This window comes from Hemicordylus capensis, chromosome 12 (genome assembly GCF_027244095.1).
Source record: "Hemicordylus capensis ecotype Gifberg chromosome 12, rHemCap1.1.pri, whole genome shotgun sequence".
Taxonomy (NCBI): Eukaryota; Metazoa; Chordata; class Lepidosauria; order Squamata; family Cordylidae; genus Hemicordylus; species Hemicordylus capensis.
The window spans coordinates 12404022-12425522 of NC_069668.1; the positions used below are offsets into that span (position 1 = coordinate 12404022).

General features: G+C 46.8%; 1 protein-coding gene across 10 annotated transcripts in view; it reads left to right on the forward strand.

The window, feature by feature from the left end:
- Window positions 1-21501, forward strand: part of LOC128336036 (autism susceptibility gene 2 protein-like) — a 447244-nt gene that overhangs the window by 194289 nt on the left and 231454 nt on the right. The window contains exon 1 of one of the 10 annotated variants that reach the window (XM_053275141.1): window positions 12646-12730. The exons of the other annotated variants lie outside the window; for them this stretch is intronic. Coding sequence (XP_053131116.1) covers window positions 12674-12730 — 57 coding nt within the window. The 5' untranslated portion in view covers window positions 12646-12673. Of the gene's footprint in view, window positions 1-12645; window positions 12731-21501 lie in introns of those variants that run through there. 10 annotated transcript variants of the gene reach the window in all.

Sequence of the window (21501 nt, forward strand, 5' to 3'; positions counted from 1 at the left end):
TTCTGTGTACTGGCATTGTGTGTGATCACAGCTGCAGGTCTAGCTCTGCTGCAATGGGAGCAGAGAGCTGGTCGCAAGCACGAATTGTCCCCTTTGCTAAGCAGGGTATGCCCTGATTTGCATTGGGATGGGAAACCTGTGTGATCACTGTGAGGTCTTCCCCTCAGGGGATGGGGCCAATCTGGGAAGAGCAGCTGAATGCTTGCACGCAGAAGGTCCCGAGTTCCCTCCCTGCTAGCAGCATCTCCCGACGGGAGAGATTCCTGCCTGCAACCTCGATGAAGCCACTGCCAGTCTGGGTAGACAAGATTGAGCTAGATGGACCAATGGTCTGACTCGGTAGCTGGCAGCTTCCTAACTAACTTCCTAACACAACAGAAACAAAATTAACCCCCCCACACACACACACGCCTTGACGATCCGTTGATTGTCCTGCAATGAAAGATATGGCAGCCCCGAAGGGTCCAGGGCAGGGCTGCAGTAGCCCTCCCGCTTTTGTTGGACTACAACTCCCATCATCCTCCCATCATCCTCCTCCAACTCCCATACACTCCTATCGGCCACTGTCATGGCAAGTTGTCGTGCCACAAAAGCGAGATGGACAAAATTGCTCCGCCCTGGATGAGTTATGAGAAGAGTTTATGGGAGGGGAGTCGGGTCTTGTGGGAGCAAGCATGGATTGCCCCCTTTGCTAAGCAGGGTCTGCCCTGGTTGCATTTGAATGGGAGACTCCATGTGTGAGCACTGCAAGAGATTCCTCTTAGGGGATAATGGGGCCGCTCTGGGAAGAGCATCTCGGTTCCAAATTCCCTCCCTGGCAGCATCTCCAGGTAGGGCTGGGAGAGGCTCCTGCCTGAAACCTTGGCGAGCTGATGCCAGTCAGCGTAGACAACACTGAGCTGGATGGACCAAGGTCTGACTCGGCAGAAGTTAGGGTCAATGGTTTAACCCAGGGATTCTGTGTTCGGAGAGCTGGTCTTGTGGTAGCAAGCCTGAATTGCCGCCCTTGTTAAGCAGGGGGTTTAATCAATGCCCTGGTTTTATTCTGAATGGGAGACTCTGTGGGTGAGCACGGCAAGATCTTCCCCTTAGCGGATGGGGCCGCTCTGGGAAGAGCACCTGCCCGCTTGCATGCAGCAATGAGTACTCGTCTTCCCGAAGGTGAGTTTCTGTCCATTCAGTTCCTTTCTCTGAGACCGGCAAGCTTTTTCAGTCATCTAACAGTCCAAATTTAGGAGAGCATTGACTCTTGCTTGCGTTAATGCCGTCCTTACTGCAGTACTAGATGGGGAATTTAAGAAATTTAAGAAAATATACCATATGCAGCTCAGCGCTGTTCAGCCACTGAAACAACTGGCTGTATTTTGTTTTATGGTTTATTATTTTATAAGGATGTTCGAAATAGTTTTGTCTGACAACGGCGAATACTTATATACTGCTTTTCAACCAACGCTCCCAAAGTAGTTTACATAGATATAAATAAATACATACATACATAAATCCCCTGCGAATTGAGCAAAGAGGCACCTTGATAGGCTGTACCTGCCAAGAAATGAAGGTGGACATGGAGTGTTGCAAGTCAGACAGTATGTTGAAGAACAAGCATTGGCGGAATACATCAATAAAAGCCAAGAAGAAATGCTCCAGGAAGTGAGTAGGACAGGTCTGTTGAAAATAAAGGAATCAAAGAATGAATACAAAAAACAGCAGATGAGGAATTGACGAGAAAAATGGCACAACAAACCATTGCATGATCAGTTCTTTAACAGCATACAATCAAAAGCCAACAATAGCACAATGTGGCAGTGGTTAAAGAAGGGGACACTGAGGAAAGAAACAGGTCTAATTTTTGCAGCCCAGGAACAATCACGACAAACAAATGTTATAAAAGCAAAAACTGATAAGACAAAGAAATACAGGAAGTGTCGATTATGCAAGGAAGTGGATGAGACAATTGAGCACCTTGTATGTTGTTGGAAGAAAATTGCACAGGCTGATTATAAGGAAAGACACAATAAAGTTGCTGCGATGATCCACTGGAACCTTTGCAAAAATTACAAATTGCCAGCAAGCAAGAATTGGTGGAATCATCCAATTGAGAAAGTTACAGAAAATGAGGAGGCAAAAATCCTTTGGGATTTTCGAATACAAACTGATAGGCATTTAGCGCACAATACGCCACGCCAGATCTAACAGTCATCAGGAAGAATCGGGTTCTGATAATTGATATTACAATCCCAGGGAATAAGACGAGTTGGCGAAAAACAACCGGAGAAAATAAATAATACAAGGACCTTCAGATTGAAATTGAGCGGCTCTGGGAAAAGAAAACAGTAGTGGTGCCAATAGTTATTGGTGCCCTTGATGCAGTACCAAAAGAACTTGAACACCATCTTGACACCTTGGGCATCGATAAAATTATAAAACGTCAGCTACAGAAGGCTACGCTACTTGAGACAGCACAAATACTACAATGCTATCTTTAATTTTTCTTTAGTTATCCTAGACCCTTGGAAAGAGCCCGATAATTAAAGTACCAAATCTAGTCAATAACATCTGGCAGAATGTGTGTAAATAAATAAATAAATAAATAATATAAATAATTTTAATTTATTAAAATTATAAATTTTATAATTTATAAAATTGTAAATAATTTATAAAATTTATAATTTTATAATAATATATAATTTATAATTTATAAAAATAACCCGGGGGGGGGTTGATCTGCTGTCATGCCGAACTGACAGGTTTTGATTTGAACCTGTTTGCACATCCCTACCGGTCTGCGTAGACAATCCTGAGCGGGATGGACCAAAGGTCTGACTCTATGTTGTTCCTTGGAGTTTATAGGCAGTAGGATGCTGAGACCTTACAAATGGATAATTAGCATCTTGCATCCTTCTATGCAACTGAGCTTTGCATGAAGAGGTATTTGCCCTGGGTGTCTTTTCCTCCTTGGAGAGTCTATGGAAATCCCCACATCTTTGACCCGGCTCTTGGAAAGGTCATTGCCATGGATGCCGAGCTCTTGGGGAGCTCTCAGTTCCCTTCCCCGCATTCAGCATTGCGGCTCCTGCCAATGTTACCCTGCGGTGTCTTTTACTCCGTGCACAGATGGTCTCACTCAGCCCTAACAAAAATATTTCAGCTTCTGCATAAATTAAAGTAAGAGGCTCCCAAAGTGCACCTCTTCCAGCTCTTCAGTAACTGAAGCCACAAATTGCATGCTGGGGGTTGCTTACACAGGAAGCAGCCTTCTACCGTGTTTGACCACTGGTCCATCTAGCTCAGTATTGTCTACACAGACTGGCAGCAGTTCTTCTGGGCTTCAGGCGGGCGTCTATCCCAGCCCTTTCTGGAGATGCCCAGGAGGGAACTTTGAAATTCAGATGATCTTTCCAGAGCAGCCCCATCCCCTAAGAAGAGTCTCCCATCCAAATGCAAACCAAGGACAGCCCTGCTTAGCAAAGGGGACAACTCATGCTTCCTACCACAAGACCAGCTCTCCTCCCATAATGTATTCTAGCTGGGAAATTCTTTGCAACTCAGCCAAGGATTCAGCTCGGCCGAATAACGGAGAAAATGCATCCCATTCTCTCTCCAGCCCCCCATATGTACAGTGTGGCTTCTTTGTTTCTGCATTTCTATTTTGTGCAATAATAGATGTGTTGGAAGCTAATGATGCAGTCTCTCGGTGTTGCTTTACTACACGGAATGCTGATAATGAGCTGCAAGCAATAAGGTATGAGTCCCTGAAGATGAATTCTGATTACCTTGGAGGTATTGTCCCCTGTACGCTCCTTTCCTCCTTGATGTTTCTGTAAAGAACGTTTGGATTTTGATGAGGATATTGTGTATTTGACTTTTAATTAGATTTGCAATGTGTTGGGTTAATAACCCACAGCCACTTTCCTGAAGAGTGGCTGCATTCATTGAATCGTGTGCAGGCGGGAGGAGCGGGAAACATTCCATGCCCCCACTTCTAACAGTCTTCAGGTTCGAATGGAATCAGCCCTTAAAAGACTGATTCGGTCCGGATTCGAATCGGATTTTCAAAATTCAATTCAAATTCAATTTGAGAGCCATTTGGCACCTTGAAAAAAACAATTTAGACTCCCTGATTGGTTTTAAAAAGGTGACAAAACAGGGTCACCCCTTCTAACTGCACAAAGAGACACCTTTTAAAGTGGTGATTCTCTTATATGTAGCAGGGGGAGAGCAACTGGCCCGATCCATCCCCAGCACAGCATCCCTCCAGTGGCTGTTGCTGGTGACTATCTTACATTTCTTTTTTAGATTGTCAGCTCTTTGGGGATAAGCAACCATCTTATTTATGTATTCCTATGTAAAAGGAAGGGCCTTCCTTCTCTCCTTTCTAAACTGCAGGGAGTAATTTCTTAAGACCTTTTGCCACGTGAACCACTTTGAGGACTTTTGTGCAAATGGAAGGAACTTGTGTTGACAACCCCCTGCAAATAGAAAACAATGCTGGCAGGGAAAATGGTTCTATCTCAACTTTTTGCCTGATGTGCGAGCTTTCAATTTGCAAGGAGTTCTTTATTTTGGAGTGGTACAGTCTGTTCTACTACTGTGCTACTGAGGAGAGCTGGTCTTGTGGTTAAAGAAAAGATTTTGCCTTCAAGTCAGTGTCGACTCCTGGCGACCATAGAGCCATGTGGTTTTCTTGGTACAATAGAGGAGGGGTTTACCATTGCCTCCTCCCATGCAGTGTAAGATTATGCCTTTCAGCATCTTCCTTTATCGCTGCTGCCCGATATAGGAGTTCCGATATTCTGGGAAACACCAACAGCCTCCTGCTCTCTAGGCAGTTTGCTTGGTCTTGTGGTAGCAAGCATGAATTGTCCCCTTTGCTAAGCAGGGAACACCCTGGTTTGCATTTGAATGGGAGACTACATGTGTGATTGCCATAAGATATTCCCATGCGGGGATAGATCTGCTCTGGGAAGAGAAGATGACAGGTTTTGCATTAGCAAGCATGAATGGTCCCCTTTGCTAAGCAGGATTTGCCCTGGTTTACATTTGAGTGTGAGCACTTTAATTCCCTAGGGACGTGCTAATCAATTCAGGTACAAAATGATTTGTACCCAAATCTGGCTCATTCACTCCTGTGCTCAGTTGCCCAGATTCGGGTACAAAACAAATCACCCCAGATTTGGTCCCCAAAATTCAGAGATTCAGACTTCCGTTTTGTGGCCAAAGTGGGTTGGATGGTAGTGCCCAATGGGTGGAAGCTACCACCCAAATTTCAAAGAAATTGTGCAAAGGGGTGATTTTTAAAAGATTTTGGAAGTTGGCATGTCTTTAAGTTTTTCCTCATTATTCCCTATCGGGAAGAGCTTAAAGATGTGTGAACTTCAAAAATCTTTTTAAAATCACCCCTTTGCCCAATTTCTTTGAAATTTGAGTGGTAGCTTCCACCCATTAGGTACTACCACCCACCCCACTCTTTTGCCCCCAGAACCTCTTTTTTTTTGCCCTGCATCAATTCAGATTCAGAAAATTTGGGTACAAATCAAATCTGGGGTAAATCGGGGTAGGGGAATTTGGACCCAAAACAAATCAAGGGTGATTCAATTCGGGTACAAATTGAATGGAAAAAATCAATTCATGCACATCCCTAATATTCCCCCTAGGGGACGGGGCCGCTCTGGGAAGAGCACCTGCCTGCTTGCATGCAGAAGCCCCAAAGTTCCCTCCCTGGCATCTCCAGAGAGGGCTCCTGCCTGCCGCCTTGGAGAAGCCGCTGCCAGTCTGGGTGGACAAGACTGAGCTAGATGGGGAAAGGGTCTGAGTCAGTACGAGGCAGCCTCCTACAACCAATTAATGGGTTTTCACGGACGCGAGCATGGTCTGAGCGGGAAGGAGGCATGTCAATCACTTGCGTTTGAAGTCCTTCGCCAAGAGAAAGAGCAGATCAGATGCCGTATTTCCGCCTTCATTCTTCAGACCTCATTACGTATCTCAGAGTCCAATAGCCAAGGGATGCAGAGGGATCAAAGAGAAAAGTATTAACATCCCCTTGTGTGTAAAAGTGACCCTGGTGTGTTCCCCCCCCCCCCCGTTCCCCTTTCAGAAACCACTCTCTGTGTTGATTTCCCCCTTTTGCTTCGCAAGCTGCTGCCGCAATTCAATCCATACGCCGTTACATACACACCTATAATTTACCTGCCATTTTTGCCGGGGCGAGACGCTGATTGGTTATGGCAGGACTGTAATACGTTGTCAGCCCTGGTTACTCAGCGCGTGTCGGGGCTGGCCTAACATTGTCGGAGTCACCGCAAAATGGTTTGACAACATCGACGCCGTGCTTAACGGTGTGCACTAACAACAGGAGGGGTGGAGAGAGGGCTGTGTGAGGAGGTGCCATTCGGGAAGGCCAGGAGGCTGGAGGTGAAGAGCAACGCTCTGGGAGAGCATTATGGAGAACCCAGGTCCCCCTCCGCCTTTATTACCCCCGAGTTGCCTTTATGTGCATTTTTTTCATTTGCTATATTTTGGAGTATGGGAGACCAAGCCAGAAACTCACACTTACTACAACAACAATGAACATTTATATACCGTTTTTCAATAAAAATCCTCAAAGTGGTCTACATAGCAAAATAAAGAGTGGAGAGATGCTTCTCTGTCTCCAGAGGGCTCACATGCTAAAAAGAAAAATGTGGTAGGCACCAGCCACAGCCACTGGACAGATGCTGTGTTGGGCCTTCTCTTAAAAGGCACATTTGGCAGAAAAGGGATATAGGGAAAAGGGATAGAGAGGGCTGAGAGAGATTCCTGCCTGCAACCTTGGAGAAGCCGCTGCCAGTCTGAGAAGACAATACTGAGGTAGATAGAGCAATGGTCTGACTCGGTACATGGCAGCTTCCTATGTTCCTATATAATTGAATATTGGACTAGAATTGATTTAAGTGCCCTTCTTTCTGTTTTCTCTTACAAGGAGTATCTTCCGTAATGTAATGTATGGAATTCCCTGCCGCAAGTTGCAGTAACGGGCAGTGATAATGATGGCTTTATTGGGTTAGACCAATGCATGGAGGCAGATGGGTCTATTGCTAGCCATTAACCACGTTGGCTGTCTGAAACCTGCATGTTCAGTTAGCCTCTGAATACCAAGTGCTGCAGAGTCTTCAGGCCCTGTTTGTGGGCTTCCCAGAGCTTGGCCACCATTGGATGGAGCAGGATGCTGGACTGATGATCCATCAGGGTCCTTCTCAGGTTCTCATTAGCTAAGAATGGAACCTCTGTGCTCAAAGGCAGTCTACCTCAGCGTTCTAAATGTTGTCAGACATAAAACAAGGGAGGACTCTCATCTCTGCTTGCACACTTTCCAGAGGCTTCTGCTTGGGGAACAGGATACTGAATTGGATGCGTCTTTTGTCTGATCCACTTGGGTTCTTCTTATGTTCTTGGGAACATGGAACATGGCGGACATAGGAAGCGGTCTTCTACTGAGTCAGACTATCGGTCCAGCTAGCTCAGTACTGTCTACCCAGACTGGCAGCGGCTTCTCCAAGGTTGCTGGCAGGAGTCTCTCTCAGCCCTATCTCGTTGGAGATGCTGCCAGGGAGGGAAAGCAGGAACCTAGATGCTCTTTCCAGAGGGGCTCCATCCCCTAAGGGGAATATCTTACAGTGCTCACACACATCTCCCATTCAAATGCAAACCAGGGCAAACCCTGCTTAGCAAAGGGGGCCATTCATGCTTGCTAACACAAGACCAGCTCTTAGCATCCTATGCTTCTAATGGAAATATATTGATATATTTTCTTCAGCTTAAATGCAGCCATAGAGGGACTTTCCCCCTTTATTCTCCAGAGAAAATTTCACGTCTGATTAAATAGTTTACATAAACTTAATTTTTTCTTTCTCCCTGCTCGATGCATTATAATCTCAGATATTATTCATGTAGCTATTCCTCTGTGAACCATAAAATGTTCATTTCTCCAAAATGAATATGAGAACTCGAAAGCATTAGTGGCCTAAAGAGCATTAAAAAAAAAGTTTATTGCTTTGAGCTTCACATTTTTCAAGTTACTTTTTTATATTTATAGTCTCTCCCCCCCCCCCAAAGGCTGAAACAAATTTTGCATTTAGATTAATGGAAGATGGTTTTGCTTTTTGAAGCAACTAGGAAGTGAGCAACAAAAATAAATAAATAAATAAATAAGGTGAGAAGAATCCCCTAAGGTTAAAAATGTAGTGCTTTAGATTTTTACCAGAACAGCGTTAGCCGAACAATCACTTCTCAGCATGGCAAGGTAACATAATTGGGCTATATAGTGGCAATACAGAGAACAAGCATGCTTCAGAGAAAGCTAATATAGCTCTACTTAATAATTTCCTTCAAGAGCCTGAATTTAAATGTGTATTTCACCCAGCTTGAGGCAAACAATTTGCGCTCATACCTCTAGCACAACTTACTGGGGGGTCAGGCAATCTATCTGAGTTCTTGGAAGTTTTCTGAACTGTGCCAAAGTTAACGATCTTTCCCCGTGTATTGTTTCCAGCGGTAATTTGATCCCATTGGGCGGTGTTTCTTTTTGCTCTTCACATGTGGCCGATTATGGCAAGTGTAACGCCCTTCAGGTCCATCTGAATGCAGCAAATAAGGGTCTATCCCCTCCAGCTATGGCTGACAGTCAATCAAGCAGTGGATTTTAATTTTTTTTTTAAAGTTCATAGCTTGATCTGTTTATTCAGAAGTCAGTGTGTTTAGGAATGCAGCATTTGGGCCAAATGCTATGAAACAGTGGGAGATCTGTGACCACATGTCCTATAATGGAAAGAGAGCTGGTCTTGAGGAGAAAAGCGTGATTTGTCTCCTTTGCTAAGCAGGGTCTGTCCTGGTTTGCATTTGAATGGGAGACTACATGTGAGCACTGTACGATATTCCCCTTAGGGGATGGGGCCACTCTGGGAAGAGCATGCAGAAGGTTCCAAGTTCCCTCCCTGGAGCTTTTCAGACAGCAGTCTTTACTGCTGGTTTACCATGAAGCTTTACTGCGAGTTCGGGGCATAACAGATACTCCGACACAAAAAGATGAATTTTTCTTACCCTGGACATAAACCAGGCTAGGTTCAAATATGGAGGGAAAGCTCCAAATTGTATGTGAAGTGCCCTCTGAAATACCGCAGACGTCAGGGTAAATCTGGCCGATATATGAATGCACATCCACCCTCCCAAAGTAACGTCGCGGTAAAGTCGCCATCTGAAAAAGCCCCTGGCATCTGCAGATAGGGCTGTGAGAGACTCCTGCCTGCAACCTCGGAAAAGCCACTGCCAGTCTGGGTACACAATACTGCAGTAATGTCATTGGCACAAGTTGCTCACTCACATACAATTATGACTCCTTACATCCTAGCACTAGAATAGCTGCCACAGCAGCACCCTAAGCAGGAAGCAAGCACAGCCATAAACTCAACTAGAGCAACTTAAGCCACATTTTGACTGAGTACACCTTGCAATGCAGATTGCAGAGCAGTGAGTGAAGCACAAGTTAGTCTCAAGGCCAGAAATGGATCTCATCACAGCAATCACCAAGAAATATTACACACACACACACACACAGAGAGAGAGAGAGAGAGAGAGAGAGAGAGAGCTGCCACTGTCCATTTCTTGCCACAACACTATTGCACAAACAAAACAAACCACAACTTAAGAAAGGTAGGCACCCATTCTGCCTTTGTCCAGCAAAAGCAGATGGCTGTAGCAACAATAGCACAGCATTTTATACTCAGCGCTGAGAAAATAAACTACAAAATCAAACCTTCCTTCCTCCTTTTCTGATGTATCCTCCTCTTCAAGAGAAGCACACTATAAGGGCTCTCTCTGCCTCCCAGTCTATTTAAATACATTTTAAAACTCCCCCCTTTGGGGCTTTCCCCTCCCTGTTCCCTTCCCCCAGTCAATGGGGGCACAGTTGCCTGTGACAACACTTGATTTCTATGATAACAATCAAACTAAGCAAGAAGATTGCAATCCAATCAGAAGCCAGTGCCAGAAAACCAATCTGCAAGGGAAAAACAGGCCTGCAGAATGACACTCCAAATGTCAAAATGTTTCAAATTGAAAAGGGGTTGTTTTGTTCTGAGCTCAGAATAGGCCCTTGATTTAAATGGTGTTCTGTTTTGAGCTCAAAACACTCGAGACATTTCAACGCTGAGACATTTTGCACATCCCTCCTCACAGGTAGTCTCCCATTCAAATGCAAACCAGGGTGGACCCTGCTTTGCAAAAGAGACCATTCTCGCTTGCTGCCACAAGACCAACTGGGGGGCTCCTTTAAGACGCTCGCAATCCTCCCCTCCCAGAAAAACGTGACTTGAATTTTGTTAGCGCTGTGACAATGAGGGAGATAAATAGATGTGACAGTTATGAATGATGTACTGTCATGCACTTCTGCATTCCGGCTCCAATAAATTGACATTGCTGTCAAACACCAGCGACAGAGAGGAGAGACCGCTGATGAACCTTCTAATATGGTAAATGGGAGTCTTAATTCTTCATTAACGGGGGAAAGGGAGATTTGGCCCTGTAATTTTCTCCGTGCAGCCTGTTTTAAAGATTCCAATAACCCAGCATTTACAGTTGACTAGGCAAAGATTGCTTTTTCTCTCCTTTCTTTCGCTTTCCTTTTTTAAAAAAAAAAATTTCCTGGATGCGGACACACACAGGGGCTTGCAAATTCCAAGGAAGCGTTGCTTAAACACAGACTTATTGCCTTAGTTATCTTTAATGACTTTGCAATGCATTGGCCTCATCATGGAGCAATGCAGTTATCAATTCCTCTAATTAGGTGATGTGGTCCCATAAGAAATTCGACACTAAAGCACACACCAAAAAATTGAGTTGGCAGCATCTGTTGCTGGCAAGCAGTGCGTTGCGGTGTATTTAAAGCGACAGTGCGCCGTTCACTGTCATTGGGGCTGGTGTTAGTTAGGGCTGGGAGAGACTCTTGCTTGGCTGAAGCCTTGGAGAGTTGCTGCTAGTCAGTGCAGACAATCCTGAGCTGGGTAGACCGACTCAGTATACAGCAGCTTCCTATGCTGTAGTGCCCACAACAATGACGCTACCAGACCTGGTAGAGAAGAAAGGCTGTGAAGAGCATCCCTGAAGAGATCCCAGAAGAAAATGCACCACTTCCCCAAGGGCAAGCTGCGTTTGCACTCTTCCTCCCGGAGTGGCTCTATGATTCAAATGGTGGCGTTTAGCAAGGAGTCCGCCTTGTTCCTCTTCGCTGCTTTGCTGCCTGAGGCTCCCTCCGTGACGTGCATCGGAACTGGCAAGGCCGGGGTTTCCAGGGGCCTGCGATTTCCCCTAGCGTGCTTCCCAGGGACTGCCTCTGTATTCAGACACTTCGCCTGGCTTCCTTGAGACAGCTCCTGCTGCTCCTCCGCCTGCTAAGAACATTGAGCAGAGGAAACAGAGGAACCCAGGGAGCTGCCTTCTACCGAGTCAGACCCTTGGTCCATCTAGCTCTGTCTTGTCTACCCAGGCTGGCAGCGGCTTCTCCGAGGTGGCAGGCAGGGATAATCTCTCAGCCCAATCTGGAGATGCTGCTGGGGAGGGAACGTGGAACCATCTGCACACAAGCAGACAGGTGCTCTTCCCAGAGTGGCCTCATCCTCCAAGGAGAATTTATTATTTATTTATTACATTTATATGCTGCTCTTCCTCCAAAGAGCCAAGAGCAGTGTATATGGTTATGTTTGTCCTCACAGCGACCCTGTGAGGTATATCTTACAGGGCTCACACTTCTAGTCTCCCATTCAAATGCAAACCAGGGCAGACCCTGCTTAGCAAAGGGGACAAGCATGCTTGCCACCACAAGACCAGCTCTCATAGGAAACATAGGAAGCTGGCATATACTGAGTCAGACCCTTGGTCTATCTAGCTCAGTATTGTCTTCACAGACTGGCAGCAACTTCTCCAGGGTTGCAGGCAGGAGTCTCTCTCAGCCCTATCTGGAGATGCTGCCACGGAGGGAACTTGGAACCTCCTCCATGCAAGCATACTTACGTTGTTCACACATGCAGTCTCCCTTCCCAATGCAAACCAGGGCAGACCCTGCTTAGCAAAGGGGACAATTGGTGCTTGCTACCCCAAAACCAGTTCTACTCCTTGGTGCATTGTGCATTATGCATCGAGCATGGTGGGAATTCTACATGGCCAGACACCCTCCTACTTCACTTTTAGCCCGGTGGAGGTGCTCCAGGATCGGGTCCCATCTCGGGGGGTTCTCACAACCAGGTCTACCTGGGTAGGGGTAGACCTGGTTGTGTGAATGACCTCTAGACAGATCTCAAATGAGGTTATTCAGACGTAGCCTGGAACTCAAAAATGCCAATGAAAAATGCCCCTCCATTTTTCCGGGAGGAGAGCTGGTCTTGCGGTAAAGTAAAGTAAAGTGTGCCATTGAGTCTGTCAGGATGTATTGACTGTGAGGTGTTGTGTGTACAGCTTTAAATGCGAAGTGCAAGGCACTGTGTTACAGCAGGTGGTGTAAGTGGCAACATGTGAAGCCTGTTAACAAGTAATAAGGCCCTGAGTGATAGCCTGTGGTGACTGGTCACTACTAGTATAAGAGTAAAGCTCAAACCAGAGCAACGTGTCCACAGTGGTAGATGCTGCACTTCTGTGGTCCTCCCGGCTGATGCTGTATCTATGTGCCTTGTGTTGTGTAGCTGGACTTACTGAGACAATACATCATGTAAGTGTCCTCAACTTCAATATATTCTTTTGTTGAACTTTTACCTGTGTGTGGAGTGTTCCTACTCAACCAAGTGGGACACAGGTGATTTACTCTGCAATAGGGTGCAGCACCCAACAGAGTTGGTGTTGACTCCTGGTGCCCACTGAGCCCGGTGGTTGTCTTTGGTAGAATACAGGAGGGGTTGACCATTGCCTTCTCCCTCACAGTGTGAGGACTATAGGCCACCTCTAGCCTCCAAGGAAGAATGCCTCTGAGTACCAGTTGCAGGGGAGCAACAGCAGGGGAGGGGGGGCTGCCCTCACCTCTTGCCTGTGGGCTTCCCAGAGGGGGCATCTGGTGGACCACTGTGGGAAACAGAATGCTGGACTAGATGGGCTTCCTTGGGCCTGATCCAGCAGGGCTGTTCTTCTGTTCTTATGAGCCCTGGCAGCATCTCCAGGTAGACCTGGGAATTACCCCTCTGAAACCGTGGGGAGCTGCTGCCACTCAGTGCTGAGCTAGAGGGGCCAATGCTGTGATTTGGTAGAAGGGAGCTACCAAAAGAAAATGTCTCCTGGAGTCATTGCCTGAGCGGCTGCTGCGGCTGCTGCCAGTTCCTGGAATGAAGTTGCCCGCTCTTTCATCAAAGAAACATATCTCTTTTCTCCCGGTCTTTAAGAAACAGCAATTATGTGCAAATGGCGGCTGATTTATTTGAGCCGGAGCCATCGGCCAGTTGTGAGTCAGTACAATTTATTGCCAACCGTCACTTTTACATGATAGGTTTGTAACAAATATCTGCTGCATATTGTTAAATTAATCTTCCATTTAAAATTAATGGAGTTAGACTCCCTAGGTTCAATGTAATTTCGTGTTCACGGGTAGAGCGGGACGTGTGCGGCATACGAAATCAGGGCGGCCCGACGGCCTAATCTTTCATCACCTTGAACCTGGTGGCGAGGACGATTCCCGGCAACAGCTAATGAGATTGAGCTCGTCCGTCTCCCGAGGACACCGGCTCAAAGCCGCATTCCCGCCTGGCTCAGGCAGAATGTCTGATTTTAATAATTCCTCAGATATGACAACCTTGATGTGGCATATGAAAGAGTGAGGCTTGGGAGGCAAGACAGAGAGAAGGGGGGAGATGAAATGGATGTCGCCGCGTTGCTTCCACACCAGGACAGGCAAAAGGGAACGCGTGGCCGTGAAGAACGTAGTAAGTAGTTCGGCTGTGAAGGATGACGCTGGGAAGACGGGAATCATGCTTCCAGTCCCCACCGCAGACTCTCTTTCCTGGTATATTAAACTCCCCCTCCCTTCCCCCCTTCTTTCATATATATATAGCAGAGGGTGGGGAGGAGAGCTGGTCTTGTGGTAGCAAGCACCTGGCGGACTCTGTGCTAAGCAGGGTCTGCCCTGGTTTGCATTTGAATGGGAGACAATATGTCTGAGCACTCTAAGATATTCCCCTGAAGCAGGACTACTCAACTTTGCTCCCCACCCAGCTCTTTTTGGACTATAATTCCCATAATCCCCAGTCGCAGCGGCCAATAGCCAGGGATTATGGGAGTTGTAGGCCAACATCTGCAGGAGGGCCGGAGTTGAGCAGGCCTAAAGGGAGGAGGCCGCTCTGGGAAAAGCACCTGCGTCTAATGTTCATATGCACGGACGCACGGATGCGCGCGCACACACACATGGCCTCTGCATGGATGCAAAATTTGGAATTGGGTCAGTCCTGATTACATCTGAACCTCAAAAATATCAGTTTGGGGTCTGTTGGACCCCTCTAAAGTTTGGGGTCAGAGTCAGGATTTGGGGCAGGATCGGGGCTGGGAATGAGTTCGGAGTTGGACAAAAAGATTTAAAAAATTCTAAAAGTAACTGTGATACTCTCTGTGAACCTGGAAGGAAACTAGCACAACACCAGAGTGTCTAAAGGGAAGTTCCCTCTCTGGATCATCTCAATGGGCAGTGGGGTTCATGGCGAAGAAGATGTTCTCTTAAATACCGCCCCAACCTGCAAGCCACGGAGTACTCACTCAGTTTATATTTTAAGAATTCTTGAGGTGTTTAGACTCTTTGGTGCATATGAGGAAAGGTTATTAGACACCAACACTTGAAATAATTCCTAGAACATACAGTAACTGAGTAGTACCCCACTGCCTTGCGTGTGGGAGGGGGGTGTAGTTGGCACATGGCAGTTGCTAGTTGGCACTGTCCAAAAACAGTCAAAATGAATAGAATGTGTACCGAATCCTCATAGGGATTCATGGAGGAAAAGTTATTATACACCAAAGAATCCAAACGCTTGAAAAATCGTGACCACACATTTTGCTCCATAACTCCACTTCTACAAGGGCTAGAGCTTAGCTTTAAAAAGAGAGAAAAAGCTGGGGGAATTAATAGGGGGACTCTGAATCTCAAAATGAGTCAAATAAAATCTGACGTGATTCAATTTGGACCCGAATCTATTCAATGGACTACAGGGGTGATTTATTCTGTCTCCAAATCACCCAAATCAGCTAGATTCGGGTACAAATCGATTTGTACCCAAATCAAATTGCACATCCCTAGTATTAACCCAGCAGTAGGAGAATATGTATTAACTCAGGGTTAAAACAAAGGCCATGGCGGCTAGGGATGATGGGAGTTGTAGTCCAACAACATCTGGGGGCCCAAATTTGAGTAACCCTGAATTAACCAAGGCATGACTCCTTAGTAAATGCCCTTCCATGAGATCTCTTGTATATGGGGAGGGCAAGCTGTTTGACTGAGGCCCTGTAAGGTTTTCTAGCAAACTCAGAGTATTTTCAGCTGGGGGAGGCAAGTTACTGGGCATTTGATTGGCAATAAAAATGACGGATCGTTGCCCATAGCAGAGTCTTTTGTTCAATTCAGCTCCGATTACAGAGCCTATTAGTTGGAGTTACAACCTATTTAAGAGCAGTGCTTTGCCCGTAATAGGGGCCAAATGATTTTGGAAAGTTCAGATTTACTGGGTTCCCTGTAGAAATGAATCCAGCCGCCGAACATATTGATGCCGTGCCAGAGCAAGGCGGTCTCCGCTGAGGCCCCGGGGGCTGTGTGTGCGCTCAGCAAGAAATGTGCAGCTGCCGAATGAGAGATCAGAGAGAAGTGAGGCTCAAGGGCAACCTGAAACGCCGAAGTTCATCATTCTGACTTCATCAGGCTCAGATGAGGACGGTGCCATCCGGGACCAGGCGTGTACATAGCGAGAAATCGAGCTTGTTAGAATGGTGCCCGCCTTACTTATTTATTTAACATATTTTTCTACCGCCCAAAATTTACGTCTCTGGGTGGTCTACAACACAGCAAACAACCAACAACAGCAAAAGCTAAGACATTAGTTAAAATAAATTACAGAAGAATTAAAACGTTACTTAAAAATAAATGCTAGAGAGAAAGTTAAAACCCTACAACATTATCTCCAGAACCTCTGTTTTGAAGGGCTGGTGGTGTGAGGAACAGAGGAAGCTGCCATATGCTGAGTCAGACCATCGGCCCACCTAGCTCAGGATTGGCTACTCTGACTGGCAGCAGCTTCTCCGAGGTTGCAGGTAGGAGTCTCTCTGTAGCCCTATCTGGTGAAACCACAGAGGGAGCTTGGAACCTTCTGTATACAAGCAGGCAGGTGCTCTTCCCAGAGCATCCCCATCCCTTAAGGGGAATCTCTTACACATGTAGATGCCCATTCAAATGCAAACCAGGCTGGAACCTGCTTAGCAGAGGGGGCAGTTCAGCTCTCCTCCCTCCTCCGCCTCCTCCTCTACGGATTGGTTGTTGCTGGTGTCCCTTGGCGACTGAGCTGGGATGCGGGTTGGGTCTGATGGTCAGAGCCGGCCCAGTTATGAAGGGCAGCAAGGCGACCGCCCCAGGTGGCTGGTTGGGGGAGTCAACAGCAAGGGGGCACCTTGTACATGAGTGTGTGTGTGTGTCCCTATCAACTTGAGCCATTTTGGAAGGGCTGTATACAAATCAAATCAATCAATCAATAAACTTCACAAAGCCTGGACTGATTTGAGTGAGATTTGGTACTGTTGTAGGGATACACAGGGACACTTCAGTGGTGTCGTTCTTTATGATGTCATCCACCTGAATTCAAGATGGTGGATGCATGAACATTTGAGGTGCAATTGGACTAACTTAACTGATTTGAACCAAATTTGCTACCGGTGTAGGGCCATACAGGAACACCTCTATGGTATAGGTTGTGATGAGGTCATCCTAGTTCAAGATGGTGGACACTAGAATTTTTGAGGCGCAAGTGGAAACTGATTTGGACCAAACTTTGTACAGTTGTAGGGACCCATAGGGACACCTCAAACACATCGTTTGTGATGATGCCATCCACCCCAAGACAAGATGGTGGACATATGAACATCTGAGGCACAATTGGGCTAACTTGTGAACTGTCTAACCGATTTGAACCAAATTTGCTACAGGGGTAGGGACACATAGGGATGCCCCAGTGGTGTAGTTTGTGATGATGTCATCAACCCCAGTTCAAGATGGTGGACACTTGAACGTTTGAGAGGCAAGTTGGAACCGATTTGAACCAAATTTGGTACAATTGTAGGGACACATAGAGGTACCTCAACAGCATAGTTTGTGATGATGTCATCCACCAGTTCAAGATGGTGGATGTGTGAACATTTGAAGCGCAGTTGGGCCAACTTGTGGAGTGCCTAACCGATTTGAACCAAATGTGGTACAGTTTTCGTGACACATAGGAACATCTCAGTGGTGTAGCTTGTCACAATGTCAATTTCTAACATCAAAGAATGTGGAAGAAACTTAGCCTTGGATTTGGGTAAATAGATTAATTTGATTTTAAATGCAACTTTAAAATGTGGGTTTAGCCTGGTCTTTTCACCTTTATTAATTTAATTAATGCGTTCTTGTTCAAGCTTGTATCAATTTCGTTAATATTTCAGATAGTACGCCCTGGAGGGGCGGGGCATAAATATTTCATACAAACAAACAAAATGAAAGACATTGTTCTCCTTGCTAGGAGCAAAGACTCTTTGCTTTTATCGGTGCTGTGGTGTTACCTTGCCTTTAAACTGATATCTCTGGAGAGTCTAACCTTTTGCGGGAGATTTATTAGCTGTGTTAAAGCCAAGAGGGAGGGAGAGAAAAGTGGGGGGAATGGGAAATGAGCAGAAGGAAGACAGAACCAGGGGAGGGGAAGGGAGAGAGAAAAGAAAGACAAATGATAAGGAGACGTGATAGGGAGGGAGGGAGCGCCGGCCAGGATTTGGGGCCCACATGTGTCGAAGCGGGACCTGGGGGGTGGCCTGCTGCAGAAAGTGGTGTAAATCAATGAGGAGGAAATTAATAGGGCAATTGTGCAAATGGAGCAGACTCGTTTAAAGCATGCACAATACATCACGGATGATTTAGACAGAGAGGGGAGCGAGAGAGATGTCCACAGGGCACAACTCCTGTACTCCATCGGAGGGGGCGGAATGCTGACGCTTCAGAGTGTGGGGCAGGCCGACCAAATGAGAGGCATGAATGGTCTCTTTAAAAGAGAGAGTGAGGAGGGGAAAGGGACCTTTGGAACCAATTGGAAATGTTAGATGTATGATACTTCCTACTGCAGAGTCTGACCTTTGGTCCACCGAGTTCAGCATTGCCTACAATGACTGGCAGCAGCTTTCCAGGATTTGAGATGGGGTCTTTCCCAGCCCTATCTGGAGATGCTGCCAGGGATTGAACCTGGGCCAGTCAGCGTAGGCAGTACTGAGTTAAATGGACTAAGAACAACAATGATAGATAGATATACTTTATTTGTCAGCTGCCCTATAACAAATCGTTCTGACTCCATAGTAGTCCTATGGACCTCCCTGAGAAAATTCACCAACGTTGCTTCTTGGAGGGGAAATTTCTCATCAAATTTCAGATTCCCCTTTGAGGAACCTTGAAATTCTCTTTCAGATTTCACTTCAGAGGAGTTTCAGTTTCAGCACTAATTTGTAGATGCCCCCTGTCACTTGTGTTTCCTCCACCTTCACACGGACAGCATTATAATTCTCACAGGAGAAAACCATGGTATGGGGGAAGTGGTTTGAGACATGTTTTTTCCACCCCTTCATAATAGTAGAATTGGGGGTCAGCCAATGAACTGGATTGTTAGTAGATTGCAGAAGAGCTGGTCTTGTGGGAGCAAGCATGACTTGTCCCCTTAGCTAAGCAGGGTCTACCCTGGTTGCATATGAAAGGGAGACTAGAAGTGTGAGTAGCACTGGAAGAGATTCCCGCTCAGGGGATGGAGCTGCTCTGGGAAGAGCATATCTAGGTTCCAAGTCCCCTCCCTGGCAGCATCTCCAAGAGAGGGCTGAGAGAGATTCCTGCCTGCAACCTGGGAGAAGCTGCTGCCAGTCTGGGTAGACAATACTGAGCTAGATGAACCGATGGTCTGACTCAGTATATGGCAGCTTCCTATGTTCCTAAGACAAAAGAAAGGTAGCTTCTTCACGTATAGGATTCATTGGCATATAGGAACATAGGAAGCTGCTGCCTACTTAGTCAGGCTCTTGCTTCGTCTAGCTCAGTATTGCCAGCACTGACTGGCAGCAGCTCCCTAAAGCTGCAGGCAGGAGTCTCTCCATCACTATCTGGAGATGCTGCCGGGGAGTGAACCTGGGACCTTCTGCAGGCAAAGCAGATACTCTAACAGAAGAGGCTCTCAAGAAGTATGGCAAAGACGATACTGCCAGCCCCGGGTCCAAAGGCTGCAGGCCAAAGAGCTGAGACTGATGGAGACTCCCCCGGTGACTCCAGCTCTCAGCCATCCTGGGCGGGTTCAAGGAGAGCGCAAAAGGGCCCTCTCCTCTCCAGCAGGGAGCCCAGAGTCGCTTTTGATCAGCTCCTTTAATAGAAAGGCGACGAGAACATTGGCATGCAAGCAACTGATCAAATGTTAACTAAGAATTACTTAATTGCCTTAATGGTTTAATTTTATTTGTCACTAATCTGATTAGCAGAGGGGAACTAGTGGGTGGCTGTCTGTAGGAGGTTTCTCCGTTTCGAGGGCATTATAGACGCCGCCGCGGATTGGCGGAGGCTGGGGACGAGCGGCCACGCTCCCCCGCAATCACGCCTCCCTCGCCCCCGCTGCCCGTCTTGCAGGGTTCTCTGTTTCTTTGGAGAGTTTCCCTTAAATACAAAGCTCTAATAACATGCATTAATTTCTGTCCCAGATAAGGTGAGCCCGGCCGTTCCTTGCCGAGTAATTTAATAGGAGCCCGGATCTAATTTAATAGATCCTTTATGTCTCTGTCAGGGGCGGTTAACATTGATTGGTACAACGTCTTACAGAACTCGGTAAATACATTAATCTCTCGGGAGTGCGGAGCGACAGATCTGCTTGCTGCAAGGACGGCCAGGCTAACGGGATAAACGGAGGAGAGGGTGGAATGTCCTAAATTTGGAATTAGGACAGCCTGGATTTTGCTGTTGTCGGTATCTGTTTAGGGATGGCTGGTGGGGGTGAGCGATGGACCAAATCGGACGATGCTTTCCTGATGATCTAAACCATTGCGTGGAGGGGGAGAGGGATGTGTGAACCGGCTTGAAATTGAGCTGGCTCGCACTCAAGCCGACTCGGCTCAAAGGCTTGCCCTCGAACCAGACCGGGGGAGCCAGTTCGGGGAGCGAGTCGAGCCGAGCCCCCGCCACGTGAGCCTCTGCAGGCTGGCCTGTCATTTGGGAGGCTGGCAGGGTTGGGGGGGTTGGAGGCCCCCCTGCCGCTGCCACCTCCACCATCCCCCATACCGTCCGCCACGGTTTTTAAAAGGTAAATGAAAGGCTTTCCCCTCCCCGCCCTGCATTTAACCCTTTACTTGTAAAGAGGAATCCTTGCTGGATTCCCTGTTGAGTATCCCTTGAGCTGGCTCAACGGCCGGAAAGGGCCCAGACTCAATTGAGCCCGAGCCCAAGCCTCCTGGGGTGGTTCGAATCTGGTCCAGATTCGAGCCGAACCGTCCAGCTGTCCAGCTCACATGTCCCTAGAAGGGAACACAATAGCATCTGCCCACCCTGGGTGCTGAACCCAACTCCAGCAGATCGGCCCCGAGGAAAGAATGTGTGAATGCTGTCCACACGTTGAAAATCTGGATGCATTCGGCTAAAATTTGAATGCTGCTTTCCGGATTCAGTGAAGGAGATCAGCAACATGGTTGATTTGTATGGTTATTTATTTACCACATTCCTCTCTTTACTGCTTGCTAAAGGCTGCTGTTGGTGCTTGTTAAAAAGATTGGTTTTTTCTTAATTGTGATACTGTATTTTGTATATTGCATTTTAATTGTTTGCTAGCTGCCTGGAATTTTATATGAGGAGATGAGATATAAGAAAGGAAGCATGGTGTACTGGTTAGTGTGTTGGAATAGGGCTGGAGAGACCCAGGTTCAAATCCTCATTCAGCTGTGAAATTCACTGGATGACTTGACTGGCCAGACACTTCTCTTTCAGCCTAATCTACACAGGAACATAGGAAGCTGCCTTCTACCAAGTCAGACCATTGGTCCATCTAGCTAAATATCATCTACACAGACTGGCAGCGGCTTCTCCATCATCGCAGAAGAGAGATTCCTGCCTGCCACCTTGGAGAAGCCGCTGCCAGTCTGTGAAGGCAATACTGAGCTAGGTAGACCAATGGTCTGATTCAGTATATGGCAGCTTCCTATGTTCCTATGTTGTCCCAGCCCCATCACTGCAATGTTGTCTCTCCCCTGTTTGAAGCCACTCTGCAAATGAAGCAC